General features: G+C 34.7%; 2 protein-coding genes and 1 long non-coding RNA gene across 3 annotated transcripts; all 3 read left to right on the forward strand.

Annotated features, from left to right (window-relative positions):
* Window positions 1–3,633: 3,633 nt before the first annotated feature.
* On the forward strand, window positions 3,634–4,278 carry LOC123656002. Its single transcript, XM_045591725.1, has one exon. The coding sequence runs from the start codon at window positions 3,634–3,636 to the stop codon at window positions 4,276–4,278; it is 645 nt and encodes a 214-aa protein (XP_045447681.1).
* Window positions 4,279–6,308: 2,030 nt separating this feature from the next.
* LOC123655648 lies at window positions 6,309–17,332 on the forward strand. The gene is made up of 3 exons (XR_006743439.1): window positions 6,309–6,359; window positions 10,532–10,653; window positions 17,162–17,332. It is a non-coding gene; the product is annotated as an uncharacterized LOC123655648 (long non-coding RNA).
* Window positions 9,024–10,151, forward strand: LOC123655647 (coiled-coil domain-containing protein 97). The gene has a single exon (XM_045591409.1). It carries the CDS (start codon window positions 9,039–9,041, stop codon window positions 10,071–10,073), a length of 1,035 nt encoding a protein of 344 aa, XP_045447365.1. The 5' UTR covers window positions 9,024–9,038; the 3' UTR covers window positions 10,074–10,151.
* Window positions 17,333–22,092: the final 4,760 nt, after the last annotated feature.

Here is a 22,092-nt window from a genome sequence, read left to right on the forward strand (position 1 = left end):
TTATTTATATATGTGTATTGTTAAGTGTTAGTTAACTTTATCTCAACATCAAAATTCTCTTATAAGCATTTTTTGTGTATCAGAATGTACTGATTGTGACGGTTGTTTTCTTTTTTGTCAATGATATCTCCATAATACCAATTTGTTAACTTAAGGGAAACCTGTTACTGGCTATATTATTTGTTATATGCTTTATGATAAGAATAGTATATAAGAAGCTGTTGGTTCTCTAAATAAATAAAATAAAATAAAATGATAAATTAAGTAGTTTTCGGGTGAAAGCGTAACAAATAAACACATTCACATTTATATTATTAGTAGTAATTATCCTTAAACGAAATGTAATTTTCGTAAGCACTTCGCTACGCAGAGAAAAGGAAACACCTTCATCATTATGGGACAGTAATGAAGATATGGTCTTGAAAAATTTGTCTAATGCCAATCAATTTTTTGTCACAATTTTTGTTACAATATCTGCTGAATTAAAGCAATATTTAGATCAACTAAATATTTCAAGGTCGTTAATTACACTAAAATTTTGGATTAATAGTAAACATTTCACTCTTGTGCTATCAGAAATAGCTGTTAAATATTTGATTTCTTCCACAACATCTATAGTATCTAAACGAATTGCTTCTATAATCAATCTTTTAGTGCCTAATAATCGTAATAGTCAAGCAATTGAACATATAAAACAACGAGTATTTTTTAAACTCTTACTGAATATTTGTACTCATTATTGTTTTATTAAAATTGAAGACTAATTACGTAAAATCTTAAATTTTAATACACTTATAATTTAATTTGTTTAACAAATATACTGAATTACAAACTGTGTAAATTATTTTTGAGCCGACTTACGATTGTTTTTTTTTAAACAAAGCCAATGAAATCAAACCGAAAAACTATCGATATATCGAAATCGTTTTTTTTTTTTTCGATATTTCAAACTCTGATATTGATATATTTCTAAATACCGATATATCGAGAATCCGATATTTTAAAAAATATCAACAGCCCTACTGACAAACAAGCTGACAAACAAAGATCTAAGACCCAATGTGACCGCTTGTGGCAGTTTTCTGCCATTTTGGCAGATTTCGCTCCTAAATTTTGTTTGTGGCAGATCATGCTGACGATTTACAAAAGTGGCAGATTTTGACAGATTTAAAGGATTTTTGAGAAAATGCACATGGTCTAGTAAAAATTTTCAATGAATTGTCTTTTTAAAAATAATTACATTTGGTTTATTATATAGTTAGATCAAAATATGTTTCACCCAACTGGTAACATCTATTTCATGGCCTGATAATACGGGGATTTCCCTCTTATTCTGTTTTTAAACAAGTACGTCATATGATTGTGAACTGTAGTCTGTAATTAAAATAGGAGTATTCATATTCATATTATGATAAGAATATGAACACTATTCTCCTTTATTGATTTTATTTTATTTTACGTCTTTCTCGTTTGGTGAGTAATGTGTGCGGTTCTGTGTAACGAATCATAAATTATGAAGAGAAAATACGAGCGTGCTTATCGACCTGAGTGCAACAAGATTCCTTGCTTTCTTCCTGAAATAACATTCAAAAAGTGGATGACGAATTTCGACTAATTAAATATGACATAAGTGTAAGATATTTGTTAGAATCAAGTGAAAGTAGCACCTTAAGCACAATTTTGAGTGTACATAAATTTTGGGGAATGATTGGAAAGATGCTGGACGCGAATGGGGCTACAAAATATCCAAATATTTAAAATTTCGAGAAACTTTATTGCTAATGTCAAACGTTTTAGTTCGAGAGAGTATTCTCGTAGGTAAACCTGAAAAAAACCAAAATGGAATAGGTTCTTAAACAAACATGTTTCAGCTATAATTATCACAAAAGAGGGGATAAAGGAACACGAAGATTGTGTCTCCATTAAACCAAGTAAAAATATGCTTAAAAAAACATGTCGAAAAACGTGTCGTTTAAATCAATGCATACGGAGAATGAAGATGAAAATTTGGAGGCAAATGTTAATACAAACTAAAAGTAGTATGTAGTAGATGTAATACAGCTTATTGAAATTGTAAAATTATTATTTATTTGTTTTTTTAGTTTCTGTGATGGCATATTTTTGGCATTTTTGTCGTCAAGTGTGACAGATTCTGGCAGATTTTTTACCAGTCTGTGGCAGGTTCACCACTATTGAGACCATATTTAGACGGTCACACTGCTAAGACCATTAGGGGGCTGATCGACGGGCGAGTAAGACCGCGGTTTTAAATACCGACGAACCTGGCTCGCGGCTCGTTGGTGCTGATCGACTAGTGAGCAAAACAGTCGCAAACATGTCTTGTTCCGAGTCTGAAGCCTTGTGTTATCTCGCCATAGGATATTACGAAATTAAAAAAAAAACGCCCTAAAGTGTGGGTTAAAAGTTGGATTGAAAAAAGGCAAGCTTTGTCACATACCCATTTAATTCGAGAATTGACAGCAGAGCCACTTGATTACAAAATTATCTGAGAATGTCTGAGGAATCGTACAACGAGTTGTTATCTTTAGTGACACCTTTAATACAAAAACAAGACGCTATAATGTGACAAGCTATTTCTCCACATGAACGTCTGACTGCTACAATCAGGTACCTGGCAGAAGGAAAAAATCAAACCAGTTTGCAGTATCCTACTTTAATATCTAGGCAAACTTTTGGAAGAATTATTCCAGAAACATGTAGAGCTATTTACGGTGCATTGAAAAACGAATACATGAAGGTAAGTAAAATACTCGTATTTATTTGAAATTTTAATTTTTTTCAGAACAATAAGAAAATATTTGAAAAAAAAAATAACATCAAACTTATGGTAAAAAACTTGAAACATAATATGACACCTCCTTTAAGTTTCCTAAGTCAAACTGTTGATTATCTGCAGCTGTCTGAACTTGAATGAAACTGTGGTAGAGTTGAGATTGTGGACGAAAAAGTAGATGATTATCTGTGGCTGTCAGAGCTTGATATTGTGGTAGAGTTGTCGCAGTGGTCGTACAGATGGATGACCTAGTATTTACTGGAGCAGGTGCAGGCGTATAAAAATGTTGACCAGTCAAATAATTTAAATTTCCATGTTCCACGTTAATTTCTGTATTTATAGAGAGCCGTTGCATTTGCCCATAAAAAATTACATCGTTGATTCTTTCTCTGATAACATTTTCTGTTCTTTCGTCATTGTACTTAATTTTATAGCAACGTTTTTCCCAAAAATATCAAACTCGTCATCTTTTTGACTGAGTCGTTGAGTAATCAAACTAAACATATAATTTACATTGTCGTCTTTTCGTTTCCTTGTAAATGATGGAGGTTCAGGTTCAGGCATTGTAGCTGGAAATGGAGTTTGAGATGACTGTCCAGGCAATGAATTAAGCGATGGCGGTGGACTGGTTATCTGCAATTCAACAAATAATATACATAAAGTACCTTTTGTTTTGTTTCAGTTTCCCGATAATATAGAAGAAATGAAAATGATAGCAAAACAAGTGGCAGTTTCTTAATTGCCTTGGATCAGTAGATGGTAAACACGCCAAAATAGTTCCACCTCCTGGCGTTGGATCCCATTTCTTTAATTATAAAGGCTTTCATAGTATTGTTCTCATGGCAATTGTCAACGCAGATTACCAATTTATATATGTTGATGTTGGCATGAACGGCCGCATTTCTGATGGAGGAGTTTTAAAAAAAACCGAATTTTATAAGCGTTTGAATGAAGGTGCTTTAAATATACCCCCACTGGAAAAACCAACACAGGACTCGGATCCTTTACCATTTGTGTACATTGGTGATGAAGCTTTCGCCTTAAGACCAGATTTTTTGAAGCCATATCCACAACGAGAATTGAGTGATCATGACAAGATAATCTATAACTATCGAGTGTGCAGAGCTCGGAAGATAGTAGAAAATGTGTTCGGTATTTTAGCCACAAGATTTCAAATATTTCACAGAGCTATTAACTTTCAATCAGTTGAAGACATTAGTATCGTGGTATTGGCTTGTTGCACTTTGCATAATTATTTAAGCAAATCCAGAAGGGATTATATCACTCTAGGTGACAGTGACACAGAAAATCATATTACTGGTACAATTCAAGAAGGTCTGAGCCCGGATGGTATTTTAGAGCCCTTACATGTGACCCGTACTGGAAATTCAAGCAATAATGCAAAAAAAGTTAGGGAATGGTTTGTGAAATACTTCAATACTTCTGGGGTTGTACCATGGCAAGAAAGAATGCTAAATACGTAATTATAATAGGTACTCACGTCGTTCAGAGAATCTTGAGTTTATACTTGACTACGAGTTTCATCGTCGTCACTTCGAAGGGTTGACATTGATGCTGTAGCTGTAAAGTAATTGTCTGTATTACTGATTTGTTTCATTAATTGTTGTTATTTGTTAGATATGTATATATTTATTTATAAAATAAATAAAAATAAAAATAAATTTATGTGTTAATAAAAAAAACTACTTACATTACGACAATTGTAACAAATTATTTGTAAAATTACTACCTACATGATATACCTATTTAATCTCTGATTAAAATATTATTTTTAAAAAACCACTGGACCACGAAAATACTAGAAACCAATAAAAGTTGTTACGTAGTTGTTAACAACTATTTTTTTTATTAGTACTTAGTTAAAGATTTATAGTAAAATTGGTAGGTACGTACATACCTACCTATACTTACTTTCGATCGGATCGTTGAGAAATTCGAGCTCCTTATAATACCACAATTGGCTGATACAAATCTTCAACTCCGGAGCCGGTTTTCGGGCTTGCTTTAACCTTATTTCGTTCTTTCCTGTGGGAAGCTCGTAGTGACTGAATTTTTTTTCTTAATATCGGTTATATCCGAGTTTGGTTCATATTTTTTTGCAATCTCCACGAGTTTATTATATGCTGCAAGCCGGTTTGCTTTGTTTTTATACTCGCTTGATTTAGTTTGCCATAAATAGGGGCACTCTCGAAAGCCATTTATAAATTCTATTATAAAATCGTGGCTGCAAGTACGTAGATCCTTTATTATGACACAGACTGAGCACGTTACGAAGTTTGTTTACGAGTACACAGCTCTTCTGGCGCACGTCCGTCCTTTAGCGATGCCACCGAAAAATGACGGCTCGGCCGTGATCGACAGGCGGTTTTGCATGGCGAGCCGAGTAAAAAATATAACATGACGACGAGCCGCGAGCCAGGCTCGGTGGTATTTAAAACTGCGGTTTTACAATGATACACCGGCGAGCTTTACCGACGAGTCATAAAACCGCGGTCTTACTCGCCCGTCGATCAGTCCCCTTAGACCATAAGTATACGCAACAGATAAACTACTTGATCCTATATAGAGATGAACAGACTACAGTAATAACCCATGGTAATAACAATCAAGTATACAGAATACACTATACATTATCTATACATATATATTTTGGTGCGATGTTTTTTAATAGATAGAGTGATTATAGAGGAAGGTTTATATGTATAATAACATCCATTAAATAGTGGAGAAATACTGTTATTTTTGGGCTTTCTAATGTGATGTCGTAAATAATTACATTTTTTCCGCTTACATTGCAAACGCAGGCTGAACCTTGAAAGGCTTGTACACATTGAAAGGTCTACAGATAACTCTGCTATGCTATATGTCTATCTCTTATGGATATCCCCAAGAAGCTTATGGATATCCCATAATGACATTTTTTTTTGTCATTTACTTTTACGACAAATAATGGCTAATTTTCGAAGCGATTTTAACCAATACAGCATTAATCCCTATCTAATTAAATACCTTAAATACATTGTTGATTTAATATAGATCGAAATGGCCCTTTGCAGCATATGATTTAAATGAATATTTTCGAAGATATTAAAGATTTAAAAATTGCGGGACGTAGCGTTTGCGGCGGTTCCGGCCGGCCGGGGCGGCGCGGTGGGAACGTGCCTAAAAGTATAGTATAAAAAGTAAATAAGTAAAAATGTAGTATGTGAATTTAGATATCCCAAAGATAGCAGGAAAACTTCATGGTTTAGTGAAAGAAGAATTGTTTTACTCTAAAGTTAATGCGTGCGGGCCACGGGGTGTAATGAATAAATCAAAACTACTGGATCGATTTTAATAATTTTTTCAGTGAGTGACATAGGCTTATATATATTTTATACCCGTGCGAAGCCGGAGCGTGCCGCTAGCATTATTATATATAATTATTTTAAGCTAGGTAGACAAGTCAATAAATCAATGATATAATAAATCTACACCTCAATGCATTAAATCTGTGTTTTGTTTCAGCAGTCTGTGGTGTTTCTTATAGACATTTCAATAATCTGTAAGAAATTCAATCCATGGAAATTCACAACAAATAAAAAAGTTTTTTTGTGACAATAAATTATCCCTATACTGAAACAAGGTAAAAATCCCCTAGACAGTAATTCTTATCGTCCTATTGCTTTATCGTCTACTCTGGCAAAAGTTACTGAGCACCTTTTGAAAAATCGCCTGGAATGGATAGTGGAAAGTAGAAACATTCTGTCTCCCTCCCAATTTGGCTTCCGGAAGGGTTTCAGCACAACTGATAGTTTAAGCTTACTCACAACAGACATTCGATTAGCTTTTGCTAAGGGAGAATATCTTGTAGGCATTTTTCTGGACATAGCGTCTGCATACGATAGTGTCCTTCTTCCGATACTCAGGCAGAAAATGCACCAGCTGAGTATTCCGCCAAGAATGGCTCATTTTATATGTAGTATGCTATCTTGCAGAACAATATCTGTGAGACATCCACTATTCGTGCTTCCTCCCAGATTTATCTGGAAGGGTCTCCCTCAAGGCTCTGTCCTCAGTCCCTTGCTCTATAGTATTTATACACATGATCTCGATATGTCTGTTGATAGCTTTTGTAACATTCTGCAGTATGCAGACGACATAGTTTTGTATTATAGTTCAGATTCAGTAGAAAATTTATCTTTCCGCCTCAACTCTGCTTTACATTATCTAGGTCAGTGGCTGTGTGATAACGGTTTATCACTATCGATAAACAAATGCCAAGCTGTCACCTTTACCAGAAAAAGAGTAGCCCCTGCCTTTGATTTGTTTTATGAGGGTGAGCGCATCAACCTGGTGGACAAGGCAAAATTTCTTGGTATAATACTCGACAACAAATTGAACGGATTTTCCCACATAGAATATATTTCCAAAAAGTGTGAAAAGTCACTTAATGTATTAAGAGCAGTATCAGGTGTATGGTGGGGTGCACATCCCTACTGCTTAAAATTAATTTATCATGCCCTTGTACGTAGCCATATGGATTATTGTCTGTTTGTTTTAGACCCTATTAGTAAGTTGCTATCACAAAAGTTAGATAAAATCCAATACAAAAGCCTACGGATTATTCTAGGTGCCATGAAATCGTCGCCCACTAATGCCCTACAGGTTGAGTGTGTTGACCCTCCTTTGCAAATCAGAAGACAATTTCTAAGCGATCGTTTTGTCATAAAATCATTACAGCTGTCTTCCCATCCTCTTTGGCCTAAACTTAACAAGCTCTCCCAACTCTGCAACCCAAACCGGCCACGTTCCTACATTTTAATCAGCTACACCAAATTTTCAAACCTCCCAAATCCTTTCTCAACCTCTTGTATCAATCCCTTATTCTCTACTTCCTTCAAAGCCCTTACCTACAATGTTCCTATCGTCACAGATTTGGGTCTAAAGAAAGAAGATCCTGATATAAAGTTTAAATTTCAAGAAATTCTTCATCAAAATTGGTTAAATCATCATCACATATATACCGATGCATCAAAACTTTCCCCGTCCAGCTGTGTTGGTGCTGCCTGCTGGATCCCTAAATTTAAAATCATCCTCCAATTTAAATGTCCCCCTGAAACATCTGTGTTTACCGGTGAAGCTGTTGCTATACTGGAAGCCATCCTCTTTGCCCTCTCCCATGACTTAGGACCGACCGTAATCTTTACTGACTCACTAAGTTGTCTCTTAGCCATTAAGGAAAATCCCTTTCGTAGCAAATTAAAAGTTTCTATTGTTTTTAAGATTAGAGAGGCTTTGCTCTCTTGCAGTCAAAAGGGTCTGCATATTCTACTTGTCTGGATTCCAGGCCATTCTGGCATTGCAGGCAACGAGACAGCGGATTCATGTGCTAAAGCTGCAATCCAAACTGGTATCCTTGACCATTACAAAAACTCCTGCCAAGACCTCCGTTCCCTAGCCAAAATCCATATGGACAAGTCCTGGAATTTTTCTTGGAGTTCATCAAAATTGGTAAAGGGTAAATTTTACTCAAATATACAACCAGACATCCCAAGACGCCCTTGGTTTTTTCTTCATAGACATGCTAGTCGCTGGGTCACATCCAGCATATGTCGCTTGCGTCTTGGTCATGCGTGTACACCTGTTCACCTTGCCAAAATCAGAGTTCGTGACCACTCATTGTGTGAATGTGGCCTTGACGAAGGCACGGTTTCCCACATCCTTTTTTCCTGTCCCAAACTCCTCCGTCCTATATATGACATCCTTCCCTATGATATTCCCCGCCCTATAAATGTTCAATGTTTGTTGATGTTAGTGTTTAGTCCCTACTGTACATTTTTGTGTAAATATTTTGAAATAAATAAAATTAAGTTGTAAATAAACCATGTGTCTGTCCTAGTGTAATTAGTTTGTAATAGTTTAGTTACTAACAGTGGTTGTCTTAGTCTAACATTAAATGTTTGTGTTGTTTTAGGTTAAGGTGTAACAATGAAAGTCTTACTATTTTGCCTGTTTTCAAAATTAAATTGAGACTGTTATCTCAACTGCACCGATCAATCAATCTCCTACGTGTGTTCTCCACTCTACGTGACATTGGCGGAATCAACCGTGCTTCTCTGGCACAACTGAAAGCCATTAAACCAATCAATCAATCGACAATAAATTAGTGAAACTCAATAAGTAAATTGTTATAATTATTTAAATGAATAATTATTAAAACGTTTGAATATAATACGCAAATATGGAAAATAATTGTGTTTCTTTAAGTCCGAAAGATGAAGTTGATGGTCAGACTGATCCTATTGTCGATATTATTGATTATTTGGTGAGGTGTGCTAATGTTTCCCTTAAAAATTCTACTATCGATCAGCCTGATGTAGGAAACAATGAAAAAATTGATTATGCTTACAATCTTTACAAAAAATCCCCTACACACTTTTTAACCCAATTTGGCAAGTATCTTTGTGCAAATCACCTACAGTATTTTGAAGACATGAAAGGAAACGACGATATCCTCAAAAAATGTTTAGCCGATTTAAAACGTTATCATTCAAATGAATCTAGAAATAAAAGAATCAGAAATAGACGCTACAAAGCATTACAAAAGTTACAGCAAGATACAGATTATTTCAGTGAAAAACAAATGATGTACCGTAATCCACTTTTGTATGAACAATTAATAGGACAATATTTGACTGATGATGAAATAAGAGAAAGGGATGCTGTTGACAGGAAAGAGCTCACTTTCCTCGGTGTGATACTTGAGACTGTCGATAGAAATGAAATGAAGGAAATTAAGTATACACAAATGCTGACAGAAGATCAAGAGGTATCAAAAGGATTTCAGGAAACTGACAATAAAAGAAATTTTGAAAGACCTAAAGAGAAACAATGGGGTAGTTTTGACGTACCAGATGCAGAGTCTGCATATATTCCTGAAAAGCGAAATGAGTTGATGATAAATGCTAATGAAAGGAACCTCCTAAGAGAGGAATTCTTTCAAGAAATGTATAGTAGTTTTATTGAAGGCAGGGATATAAATTTTGATTACAATACTGTTGACAATGATGAAGAATATGATGACTTACAACAAATATCGCAAGATGCTGAAGATAAATATTTTGATTCTGAAGAAAATGATGTGGAAACATTAGAGGAGCACATGAATCTAGTAGAAGAATATGGAAAAAAGAAATCTATTGACTCTAATGAAAGTGGTCCAGATCCTTTAGATGTGTACATGCAACATATTTCATATAAACTTGAGCAATCTTAATTGTTTATCTATGCCATAATTTTTGTATTAAGTGTACATATTACATACCTAAATATAAATATGTAAAATGTACAAATATTTGAAGTTTTCAATTTTTAAGCTCATTACACATTATTTGATTAAACACTGGTAGTATACAGACAAGTATTTTGTTGTCTAGATGTCGCATTAATTTATTGTTACTGTGCATTGTTATTGTTATTATTATTTATATATTATTTACATGTTACATTAATTGTAACTGCTGCAGCAGCAACTTCGGTATGAAAAAACTGACTATGGGCAACACACATGAGTTTGCGCCATTTTTGGCACGAACTGGTGGAGGCCTTCATCCAGCATTGGACTGCGATAGGCTGAAGTGATGGATTAGAATTTCACATTATGCAAAAGTACAAACGCCCAGACCACAACAAACATCTTTATGGCCTATACATAATTATGTTTTTTATGTGCAGGGATTGAACCCATGACGGTTGATGCAACAGCCAGTTGCTGTGACCACTGTGCATTGGCAAATTTGCAGACCTTAAGTAAAACGTATCCACCATGCTATAAAGAAGTACCGTGTTAATAAATAGTGAGTACTTATTATTTTACACATTGTGTCTAATAATATGATGGTAAAACACTTGGAACAAACACACAATTTATTCTACGTATGAAAAATATTATTGTTACATATTAAAGTACAAGATAAGATATTAACATTTAACATGTTATTATTGCATATTATGATTTAACCATAGTATAACGGTTAAGTACAACTATTTTATGCAATAGTTTTTAGTTTAGGATCACCATACCATTAACACTGATAAGGAGTTCTTGGCCAATAATATTACTCTTACATAATTTATGGTCTAAGAAAGTTACTGCTAATGGCCAATGCTTAAAGAATAATAATAATGGATCGTTGTATATGTAGCGATTTAAAGAACTAAATTCTTCAATTACATAATATGTACATATACAGCATGACTGATTGAATACTGTCGATATTTGAGGACGTGATATTTGACGATCATATATGACAAAAGAAAGTACATATAACAAATATTAATAAACTTCTAAGTAAAATAACAGTTATCTAATTTTATGCGTCGTCTGGACGCCTTAGCTGCACTGTCGACACAAAACAAGTAGGTATGTACTATAGGTATAGGTAAGTACATTTAGTTATCGTGCACTCGTTTACTCTATCTAGGTAAATCACCTAAGGGGTGGGGGATGTGACGTGACATGAGCATCTCCAGACTAACCCTAAGTCATTCCGGATACGGGCTTTTAGGCAGAGCTTCTCTGCCCGGGCTGTCATCACCGAGGGACTTCGCCCTCGGGATCCTGAGTTTTGGCCCAACGGGCCAGTGCCACACCTATCAAAGGAGGCTATGGCAAAAACAATTAATTAACTATGGAACTAAAAAGGGGTTTCTGAGGCAGTTCTTCTCCTGATTGAGTTCAAGGGGACGCCGCGATCGATCCCGGGTGTCCTATCCGTCATCACGGTTATCAATATCGTAGCCACCGACCAGAGCGTTGGGAAGCGGTGGTGACAGTAAGAGCTCGCAAGTTAGGGAACGTCCGTCCGGTGGTCTCGCATGAAGCGGTGAGATGCCGTGGAGGTGTGTGCACGCGCTCCTATCCGCGCTTGCGAGGCGACGCTCACACTTCTCCACGGTGGGCGTCTTGGTGTCTCTATGGATAACCGTAAACGTACCTCGGAGCTCCTGTTATCAATCGTAGGCATCGGTTCTGCCGGACATGAAGCCATCTGGCCTTACTCGTCGAGCAGAGGGCGTACCAAGCCGGGACCGCATACGTCAATCGCGAGCGCACGTAGGCTCCTTAAACCTTCAGTTTAGTTCTTAACGGTAGTCTGGAGGTGAACACAGTAGAGTTTCGACCGGGCCGCCGATGCGTGGTTGACCACCTGATTGACGGTTCGAACCATTCGCAGCATCCGGTCGATGTGACACCCCAGATACTTAACTGAGGTCTTCCATTCTACGTCTTGGCCTCGGAGAGTAAATTGGCGCCACGGCTTGTACCCGCCGGTAAGCAGAGCGGCCGTTTTCCCAACGTTGACGGCCATTCTCCACTTATCCAGGGCGGCGGTCCTTCCTGGACTTGGGGAGGACGATGACCTTCCCTGTTTTCCACGCTTCGGGGAAGTGTCTCGTCTGGAGTACCCCATTAAAGAGTTTCGTGAGCGCCATGAGACATCCTATAGGCAGCTGCATCAATGCGGCATTGCTGATCCCGTTGCCATCTGGCCCCTTTCGACAGGGTGATGAGCTCATCACCCCGGAGCATCGGAATGAACTGCCACGTGATGAGGGCGACATCCTTGTTGTCGGTATCCAGTACATCTAGGCTGGTGCCTAGAATTACTCGGTATATGGGTCGGTGGGGAGGGGTCTAAACTGATCGAGAAATAGCTTACGTAATTAATGGATGTCCCCTTACGTAAGACTATACTTATTATAAGAAAAAATAAGAATAGGCCAACCCCTTCATATATTTTTAATATTTATTAAGAAAGAATCTAAAGGAAAAATGAATACGCATTTGGTTTGTTTTAATGTTTATTTTTCAAAGTAACAATTTATAGAAATGTTTATTAGTACTTACAAAGGTACTAATAATTTTTATTTTTTTATAGTAATAAATTTTGGTTTTAATTATTCATCTTTAACGACATTAGATTTTAGTCCAGGGGCTCAATAATAGAAACCATGCAATTACTGTTTAACTACAATATTAAAGTCGTCAACCCAAAATCGAGTGTTGTTTACGCAAACAAATGACGACTATTCTACAAGCGGGAAGTTCCCGGAAGCCACAATGTGGATGGCGCGGATTCGTTGCCATGGAAATAGAAATCGTTTGCCTATACGCATCCGAGCGAACCTCGGCACTCGCGCGGTTGCCCCTAATTTTTAAAGTAAAATTTTAACTTTGCGCATTTTTGTGATCTTACGTTACGATATCCGCGGATACTGATACGGATATTTAGTATCAAGCTCCGCGGATACGGATACGGATCTTTATTTACTCACAAACAATTGGTGTCGGTGCGTGACCTTGAAACGATAGTTGACATCACGCCCGCCACAACGAAAGACAGGACTAAGGTTGCCAGATCGAAAGACCCTATTATCGGGTGAAAAAAAACAATTTTTCGGGATTATTGGGTCTTTCGCCGAGAGAAAAAAAAAATTAAATTAAAGTTAATACATATATTTTTAAAACAACAACATTTAACGTTATTTTTACATCGTCCGCTGCCAATACAAATGTCTATATAAATAGACACTAACAAAAAAAAATTGAAAATGGCTTTCTCATTACCTATATTATCATATTATCAATAATAATCAACGAAATTGAATAAAGTAATTTATTTTATAACTTTCCACATGTAATTTCTGTTATTCAGATTTTACAATTTCTGTGATTTTTCACTATCTAAGTTGTAATCCAAACAATTCACTTCAATTTTGAGTGTGGGTAATTTTATTACCTCTGTTCTTATTAAATCCATAGAATGTTCAGTAAACTAAACACTCTTCCACAATAAGCATTGCTTACTGGAAAAGACAGCACTAAACACGATTTTTAACCGACTTCCAAAAAAGGAGGAGGTTCTCAATTCGACTGTATTTTTTTTTTTTTAATGTATGTTACATCAGAACTTTTGACCGGGTGGACCGATTTCGACAAATTTTGTTTTAATCGAAAGGTGGTGTGTGTCAATTGGTCCCATTTAAATTTATTTGAGATCTAACAACTACTTTTCGAGTTATATCTAATAATGCGTTTTTACTTGACGCTTTTTTCGTCGACCTACGTTGTATTATACCGCATAACTTTCTATTGGATGTACCGATTTGGATAATTCTTTTTTTGTTGGAAAGAAGATATCCCTAGTTTAGTACCATAATAAGGAAACCATGAACAATGATGATGGGATCCCAGAGAAATTGAGGGAAACTCTTAAAAATCCGCAATAACTTTTTACTAGGTGTACCGATTTTAATAATTTTTAATTTAATCGAAAACCGATGTTTGTCATGTGGTCACATATAAATTTTATTACGATCTGATAACTACTTTTTGAGTAATCTTTGATAACGCGTAGTTACTTGACTATTTTTTCGTCGATCTACGTTGTATTACTCGTCGATGTAATTGAAGTCGTTTTTTTTTTTCGTTTGCGAGCAAACACAATTATTTTTTAAAATAATTTTTTATCTTATTGCAACCTACTAATAAAATGGGCCCATATTTTGTCACTGGACATATTCATTTTTCCTTCTAAGAGGTGATTTAAATTAAATGTTTCTTTTAAAGAACAATGAAAATTATACAATTCATCATCATTGATGTCATTAGAAATGTTCAATTTTTCTACTAGATCCAAGAGCTCATTCCATGAGAACAAAGTCTTTTTTTAGTGAAAATTAGGAGTCTTTTTATAGAAGGAGTTCTCTCTGAAATAAAATCGTTCTTCTAAGTGCTTAATAGCTCGTTTGAAAAACTACTCCACTTCTTTATAAAATTGTTTCTTTTCAGCATCGGATACTCGTAATTGATATAGATCTGTTCTTACTGCTATAGAATTTATCTTGCATTTGGCCTTTAAGTTGGCTAGTAGCTTTCTCATTACAGCATCTTTTTTTTATACTTATAGACAGTTGCAACACCAGAAGCATCTACACTACCTACACTACCCCTAACCCCCGTCAGGACACCTTACTCGCCACAGAAACGCAACACTGCTGGAAATCAGTATTATTTAGAATCAGTATTATTATGAAAGTTAGTATGTACGTTAAATGGAAGTCTAGAATAAAATGAAAGGAGATTCATAATAATACATAAGTTACTTCTTCCGCTACTTGTACCGTGTGGTGTCGGCTGAGTAGAATAGCACCACCCCCTTTCTTCCCGTGGGGGTCGTAAAAAGCGACCGAGGCATAAACCTGGCTCAAAATCATCAGGGTCCTGGTGAAGGAAAACTTCATTTAAAACCCGGAATGGGGTCTCCGTCAAGCATTCGTGGCATAGCTCTAAAATGCAAAAGACTCCTGTAGCCGAACTGGCTCCACATGTATCGACTCGTCATTCCTGTGGACCTAGCCAGTGAGGTCGACAGGGTGACGCAGAGCTTAGGCAACCTGCGTTTTCCTAAAGAGTGTCCTAGGCCCAAGCTCTAAATTTTGAGTAGGATATTTCCTGCTGTGCTCTTCCTCAGTTGCATAACAACATGCCGATACTGCCGGAGCGCCGAGTGGCAACGTTCGTTTGACGAAAATTCGGCACTTAAAATTATTGTTTTCTAAACTGAAGTTGTTTTTCGTGAGTTTTTTTTTCTTTGTCGGGACTCGGAAAGGTATACAAAATTTCTGGAGAATCTCGCCAAATCCCGACCATCAGGCAACCTTAGGTAGTATTATGTGCGTATTACTTTTGTTTAGCAACCAGGTCCCGGACACGTCGGGCGTCTAAAAAACTTAATTAACCGCGATAAAATCCGAAAGAGTAGTTTCAATAAAAAAGTTATTTCTTTTTCATTGTCTTATAAAAGTAATGTCATAGCTTTATATGTGCAATAGTGATATCATATGATAGTTGATTTAGTATATTTGAGTTGCTATTAGTATGATAACTTACAAGAATATATGTTTGTAATAAAATGTGCCAAATATTTTTTAATTATACTACTTAATCATATAATCTAAGTTATTATGCAACATTTTATCCTGTCAATTAAATTTGAAAATTAATAAAAGATCCGTATTAGATCCGCGAGAAAAGTGGCGGATACGGATACGGATACGGACCTCATTTTTCCCGCGGATATCCGCGGATACGGATACGGAAATGGATATCCGGAACATCACTAGTAAAAACTATTGAGACTCCCTCCCACCCCCTTGAAAGAAAAAAAAGACATGGTCGACCCCCTCTCTCCTAAATCGTCTTACGTAATAAATAAATGGTCCTTACCTATCTTGGTATTTCCGGCGTATTTTAAAATGGAATCATACTTTATTTACAACGATTATCAATCATTAAACTAACTACCTATTTACATACTAGTAGGTCTGCAGTTTTTTAGAAGTGTCAGTGTTATTTTTTAAACAAACCGGTCAATATGTAATTCACGATTTTTCCGCATTTATCGCTCACTTTGCAACACATTAGCATACGGACATTCGTAAAACTCCATTTACTATTTATTTTACTAAAAATAATAATCAATTAACCAGCTGACGGGGGTTGTGGGTGGTGGGTATCAAGCGGCACAGTCAGAGGCGTAGGTACCGCCGTATCAGCCGTATCAGTGATACCTCCTCTAACGAGAGTAAGCAACAATTAGTAAAATGTTATCCACGATGTCACTTTATCTCGTGCTTCACGGGAAAAACATATAAAAAACTGTCATACGTGCCTATAGATTTTTCGCTCCAGAAATGACAAAAGTCAAAAAAAGCAATCCATATTCTCTTTTATGAGAAATCTTTACCCTTCATTTGGACCCCTCAGCTAATTTTGATACAGGGCCACTGCAAGGCACGCTACGCCACTAGGCACAGTACAACACCAAGCACCCGCACGCGCCGCCGGCATGGCTGGAAATGTGCCTACACTTCATTTATTTAAATTGAAATTTATAGGAATTTGGTCTAAAATTAAGTAATTAAGTATCTATTTTTTTTTTACATGAATAAGAATCATGTAATGAGTATCCCCCTTAAATATTGATAGTTTTTCATCAGTGACCCTGTATACATAACGAGATCAAATTCAAACAATATTTAAAGCTAATAATAATAATATAAGTTTAGAACCTCTCATCCGTTCATAGAATTCGGTCGATGGTTGGAATGGAAATATGGTTGATGTGGAGGTGGTTGGGTTGGATTGGAAATTTGATTGGTTTTCTGGGAATCAGTTAGGTACCAACGTTGATTGAGGAGATAATCATTCAGCCTAAAAAAGGTATTGTTCCTTTTTTCATTTTGAGCATGTTTTACTATATACGCGAACTAATAATTTTTCTTTTTATCTTCTCACAGATGATGATGACGATGGAGACGTGATCGCGTGTAGCTCTGACAGCGATTCTGACAGTGAATCAGAGAAAGAGATGAAAGCTACTCGAGCTGAAGCGAGAATGAAAATGTAGTTATTTTTAATAACTTCATTGAAATAAAAGTTAAACAATTAAAAAATTATGCTAGAATAAATTATTCATTAATTAATATACTTATTACCAACATTTCCCTTCATTCCTTACACCGAAATACAGCGAGTGACAAATTTTCATTCATAGTAGCACATAAACTAACACCAGGTAAATTTTTAATTGAGAGGGAATCCCCTAAGAATTTTTTTTTCTATGTTCAAGCAGCCAGCTGACGTATAATCTGTGTGTAAAAATGTTATGGGCAGCTGACTTTATTTTTTCTTCAAAATATTAGGTACCTAACTAGCTTTTTATTTTCAAAAACCTGTTTAGTTAGTTCCCACTATCACAGGTTGGCCGAAAGAGATCTATTCTAGAGATAAGTCCACCGTTGCTAACTAAATTTGTATATAAATAACTACAAAATTTTAAGTGCAATAAAGAATATATAATCTTATACTATTAAACGAGCAATTCTATATATATATATATAGAATCTGAATCTCGGTAACGGCTTCAACGATTTTCATGAAATTTAGTATGCAGGGAATTTGGGGGAGATAAATAAATCTAGCAAGGATTCATTTTTAGAAAATGTCGTTTTATCCTAGTTTTTAGACAATGAAAAATATCGATAGAATACAAAGGTAAATTTCGCATATGTCAGTAAAGTTGTAATAGCTCAGATGGGAAATACAATGGTTCAAATCCTCGATCAATTATTATTTTTCCTTCTTTTTTCTAATTGCTCTCGTTATATTTTATTTAATAATGTATGTAAAATCGAAAAATATTATTTATATTTTATCATTATTATTTTTTTTTTTTTTTTTTTTGATTTTTTATATTTTTTATCATTGTCGGTAAAAAAATATTATTCATATTTTATAAATATGTAATTCTTATTTAAATATGATTTCCAGAAAACACAATTTACTAAAAATACCGAGCTAAGCTCGGTCACTCATGTACTAAACTATAATCCGACAAATTTTAAGGAATGACTAAAGGACTAAAAAAGTTTTTTTTTCATGCATGGGCTGCCCACGGAGTCGCAACTGACAGTCGCTAATATTCATAATAAAAAATCCCTTATGCATTTTACGAAGTTTCGATTGGGAGAAAATGATTGACCGAATTTGTACCTGGCTCCCTGACCATAACACCGCCTTTTCTAATAGAGGATTCTCTCCTTCAGGACGTAGGTAGTGATAATAAACAATAATTTTAGTAGACAATTAACATCATAAGATATCTAACAGCATCAATGTGATCAATATAATTATGAAAAATGATAAAAAAATGAGTGTGCTTTATACTACACGACTGAAGTAAAACTTACGAAACGTAACTCACTCTCTTTCTATCTTCACTAACTTATTTCTTCCTCTCAACTTCCGTATGCCTTGCCCGATCACACTTTTCGTAACGCTCTCGTTATGCATTCACAAGCTTACTCCCTAAGTCAAGCGTACGTAAAGAAGTTTTACTAAAACTACAATAAAAGGTAAGTAGGGCTTGAGCCAGAATACTAATTACGAAGATTCATGCGACGACGCAAGCATGTCGATGTAATGAGCTGGAATGCTTTGGCGTTTATATGGATGACATTAAAATTTTTCACTGAATTTAAGAATAGAAGGAAGTTTCATAGCCTTTTTAAGCATGCAGCAGATGCACAGATTCATAAATTAGGTACTATTCGGAGTTGATGCCTGTTATGTGATACGATAATTAAAAAAATAAATAAATGAATATCTACCTATACTAATATTACAAAGCTGAAAATTTGTATGATTGTTTAAACGCGCTAATCTCATGAAGTACTACTTCGAATTGAAAAATTCCTCTTTGTTTCGGATAGCCCATTACACCCAACACAGGAAAGCTATGGGCTGTTTTTCATATTATTTCATGTTAAAAATTTACATAGGTAAAAAGCTATTGCCTGGAGCTTAGTTCCAACAGATGTGGAGAAAAATATTCTGTTACAAAAGTGTTTATAAATAACGTAAAATATTTTGATAAATCTCTACGTTTAGTATGTATAGTACGGTAGGGTAGTTAGGTTATATGTACAATATGCCAGAATCTTAGATCTATTATCGTTATTTTACGGTTTCGAAAAAAAAAATAATTAAAACAGAACACTATTGAGGTTTGCTTTAATTATCTTTTTTTTTTAATTTTATTATATTACTCTCGCCAGTATATTTTTGTCAACAATTTCCTATAGTCAATATCTTTCTCTATCATTTGTTTGAATTTGGGGATAAAAGGCTGTATACAGTTTTTCATTTAAAAACAAATGAGTATTAAAATTTACTTCAACAAATTTGTTTCTTTATTTAAATAATAATAATTGTGTTTGCTTGCAAACGAAAAAAAACCGACTTCAATTACATCGACGAGTAATACAACGTAGATCGACGAAAACATAGTCAAGTAACTACGCGTTATCAAAGATTACTCAAAAAGTAGTTATCAGATCTCGATAAAATTTATATGTAACTACATGATAAACATCAGCTTTCGATTAAATTAAAAATTATCAAAATCGGTACACCCAGTAAAAAGTTATTGCAAATTTTCGAGAGTTTCGCTCGATTTCTCTAGGATTCCATCATCAAATCCTGGTTTTCTTATCATGGTACAAAACTAGGGATATCTTCTTTCCAACAAAAAAAGGATTATCAAAATCGGTAGATCCAGTAGAAAGTTGTTGCGGATTTTCGAGAGTTTCCCTCGATTTCTCTGGTATCCCATCATCAGATCCTAGTTTCCTTATCATAGTACTAAACTAGGGATATCCCCTTTCCAACAAAAAAAGAATTATTAAAATCGGTATATCCAGTAGAAAGTTATGCGATATAATACAACGTAGATCGACGAAAAAAGCGTCAAGTAAAAACGCATTATTAGATATAACTCGAAAAGTTATTGTTAGATTTCAAATAAATTTAAATGGGACCAAATGACACACACCACCTTTCGATTAAAAGAAAATTTGTCGAAATCGCTCCACCCAGTCAAAAGTGCTGAAGTAACATACATTAAAAAAAAATACAGTCGAATTGAGAACCTCCTCCTTTTTTGGAAGTCGGTTAATAAATAAATAGGTATATAGTAAAAGAAATCACGCATTAATAGTTTTATACCTGTTTTGTAATCCACGTGCTTAGGGTTTCGACAATGGACCTTATGCGTTTCGTCCCTTGCTGTGCTTTATGATCGCCGGCAGACGCGAAGCAGACGCCGGACGGAAAACGCGACTCGTGCTCCATGTGTTGTGGCATCCTGTAGACCTTAATCAGTGCTTCAAAGTAGTTCACATGACTCTGTATTAAAATGCTCTCGGTAAGAATTTTATTTTATTGTATCAGATTAAACTTATAATATTATTTTAAAATCTAAAATAAAGTTTTCTTAAGAGGTATATATTTTTTTATATCTTTAGTTTTTTGTAAATATAGGTACCTATTTTTTTTTTAATATTAATTTATATCATTGTTTAGAAGAAAATTAGAAAATTTAATTTTTAAAATATAATTAAATTTAATCATTATTAAAGACTATAACATGTTAAAGTGATTTCTATTTAATACACATCATAATTAATTTTCTGTATTAATTTTCGAGTCATTAGAATTAATAAAAAGCGCAACAGAAAAAATATATAATTACCTATAAGAAATAAAATTCAAAGTTATATGACAAAAATTGCTTTTTGACTAGCTAAAATTAATATTTTTTTGTTGACATCCAATTTTTATTTTCGATGGTACCTATTTCATTTGAAGCATTGTTTTTAACCTCCTTGGAATATTCTTAATAAAAAATTTACCTGTGTTTATAGCTGAAAAGCTAGTGATATAAGTAATACACATTATTATTGGTTAAATTGTAAAATAGTACATTAAAATCAAATAAAGTTTAAAAAAACGATATATTTTACACAAAAATCATAAGTACTAAACGATATATGTATAAGAACTTATAAATGTGCTTTAGTTGAAACTCTTATTATAAAAAGCAATCATTTTAATCAATCATTAATTGACTAGTTTTATAGTGTTGTAGTTTTACGGGAACATGTCATTCACTTGTACTCATAGTACCTATGTGGGGTTTCCTATCTCTTTCGAAAATCATGTTCAAATCATCAAAATAGCTCGATTGAAATCATGATATATAGCAATTAAATTAAAATCTTCACTTTTAGTCGCTTTCTACAAGATATCCATTTAAGTAATTGTCTGCGTTAGGTAAAATGAAATAACCATCTATTACGTTCACGATTGCAAATGTAATAATTAATAAGGCACCGTAAGTGGATTACGTCTAATAAATTTGACATCTATTTATGTAAAAATTAATGTTGCTAAGCACATAACTCGAGAATGGCTCGACTAATTCGGATAATTTATTTTTTTTATGTTCCATAAGGCCCACGGAAGTTTTTAATACTAAAAAAAATACTTTTAACCATCGGCAGAACGAAGTGTGTCCGGGCAGCTAGTATTACAATAATAATATATCAAAGTAAAGATAAGTAGGTATTTCTATCTGTGATCGACAACGTAAAATAGGTTTATATAGAAGTACTTCCTTTTTCATTACTGATTATATATATATTTTCAATTTATATCTTGAAGCCAAATGAAAACAATCGACTTTTGTGACGACACACAAAATGTAGGGAAATCGTATAACTAATGGTGTCGGCGTAGCAGACATTGTCGCGTGGGCACATCTTTACCTTGGGAGTGCGACTGGTCATCGACACATAAAACATGTGAAAGTGTTAATATTTTTTCCTTC

The sequence above is a fragment of the Melitaea cinxia genome, chromosome 8 (assembly GCF_905220565.1).
Source record: "Melitaea cinxia chromosome 8, ilMelCinx1.1, whole genome shotgun sequence".
Classification (NCBI taxonomy): Eukaryota; Metazoa; Arthropoda; class Insecta; order Lepidoptera; family Nymphalidae; genus Melitaea; species Melitaea cinxia.

Bases quoted from the DNA above. Each gene is read 5' to 3' on its own strand.
- LOC123656002 (XM_045591725.1), top strand. From the start codon at position 3,634: ATGGCAATTGTCAACGCAGATTACCAATTTATATATGTTGATGTTGGC.
- LOC123655647 (XM_045591409.1), top strand. From the start codon at position 9,039: ATGGAAAATAATTGTGTTTCTTTAAGTCCGAAAGATGAAGTTGATGGT.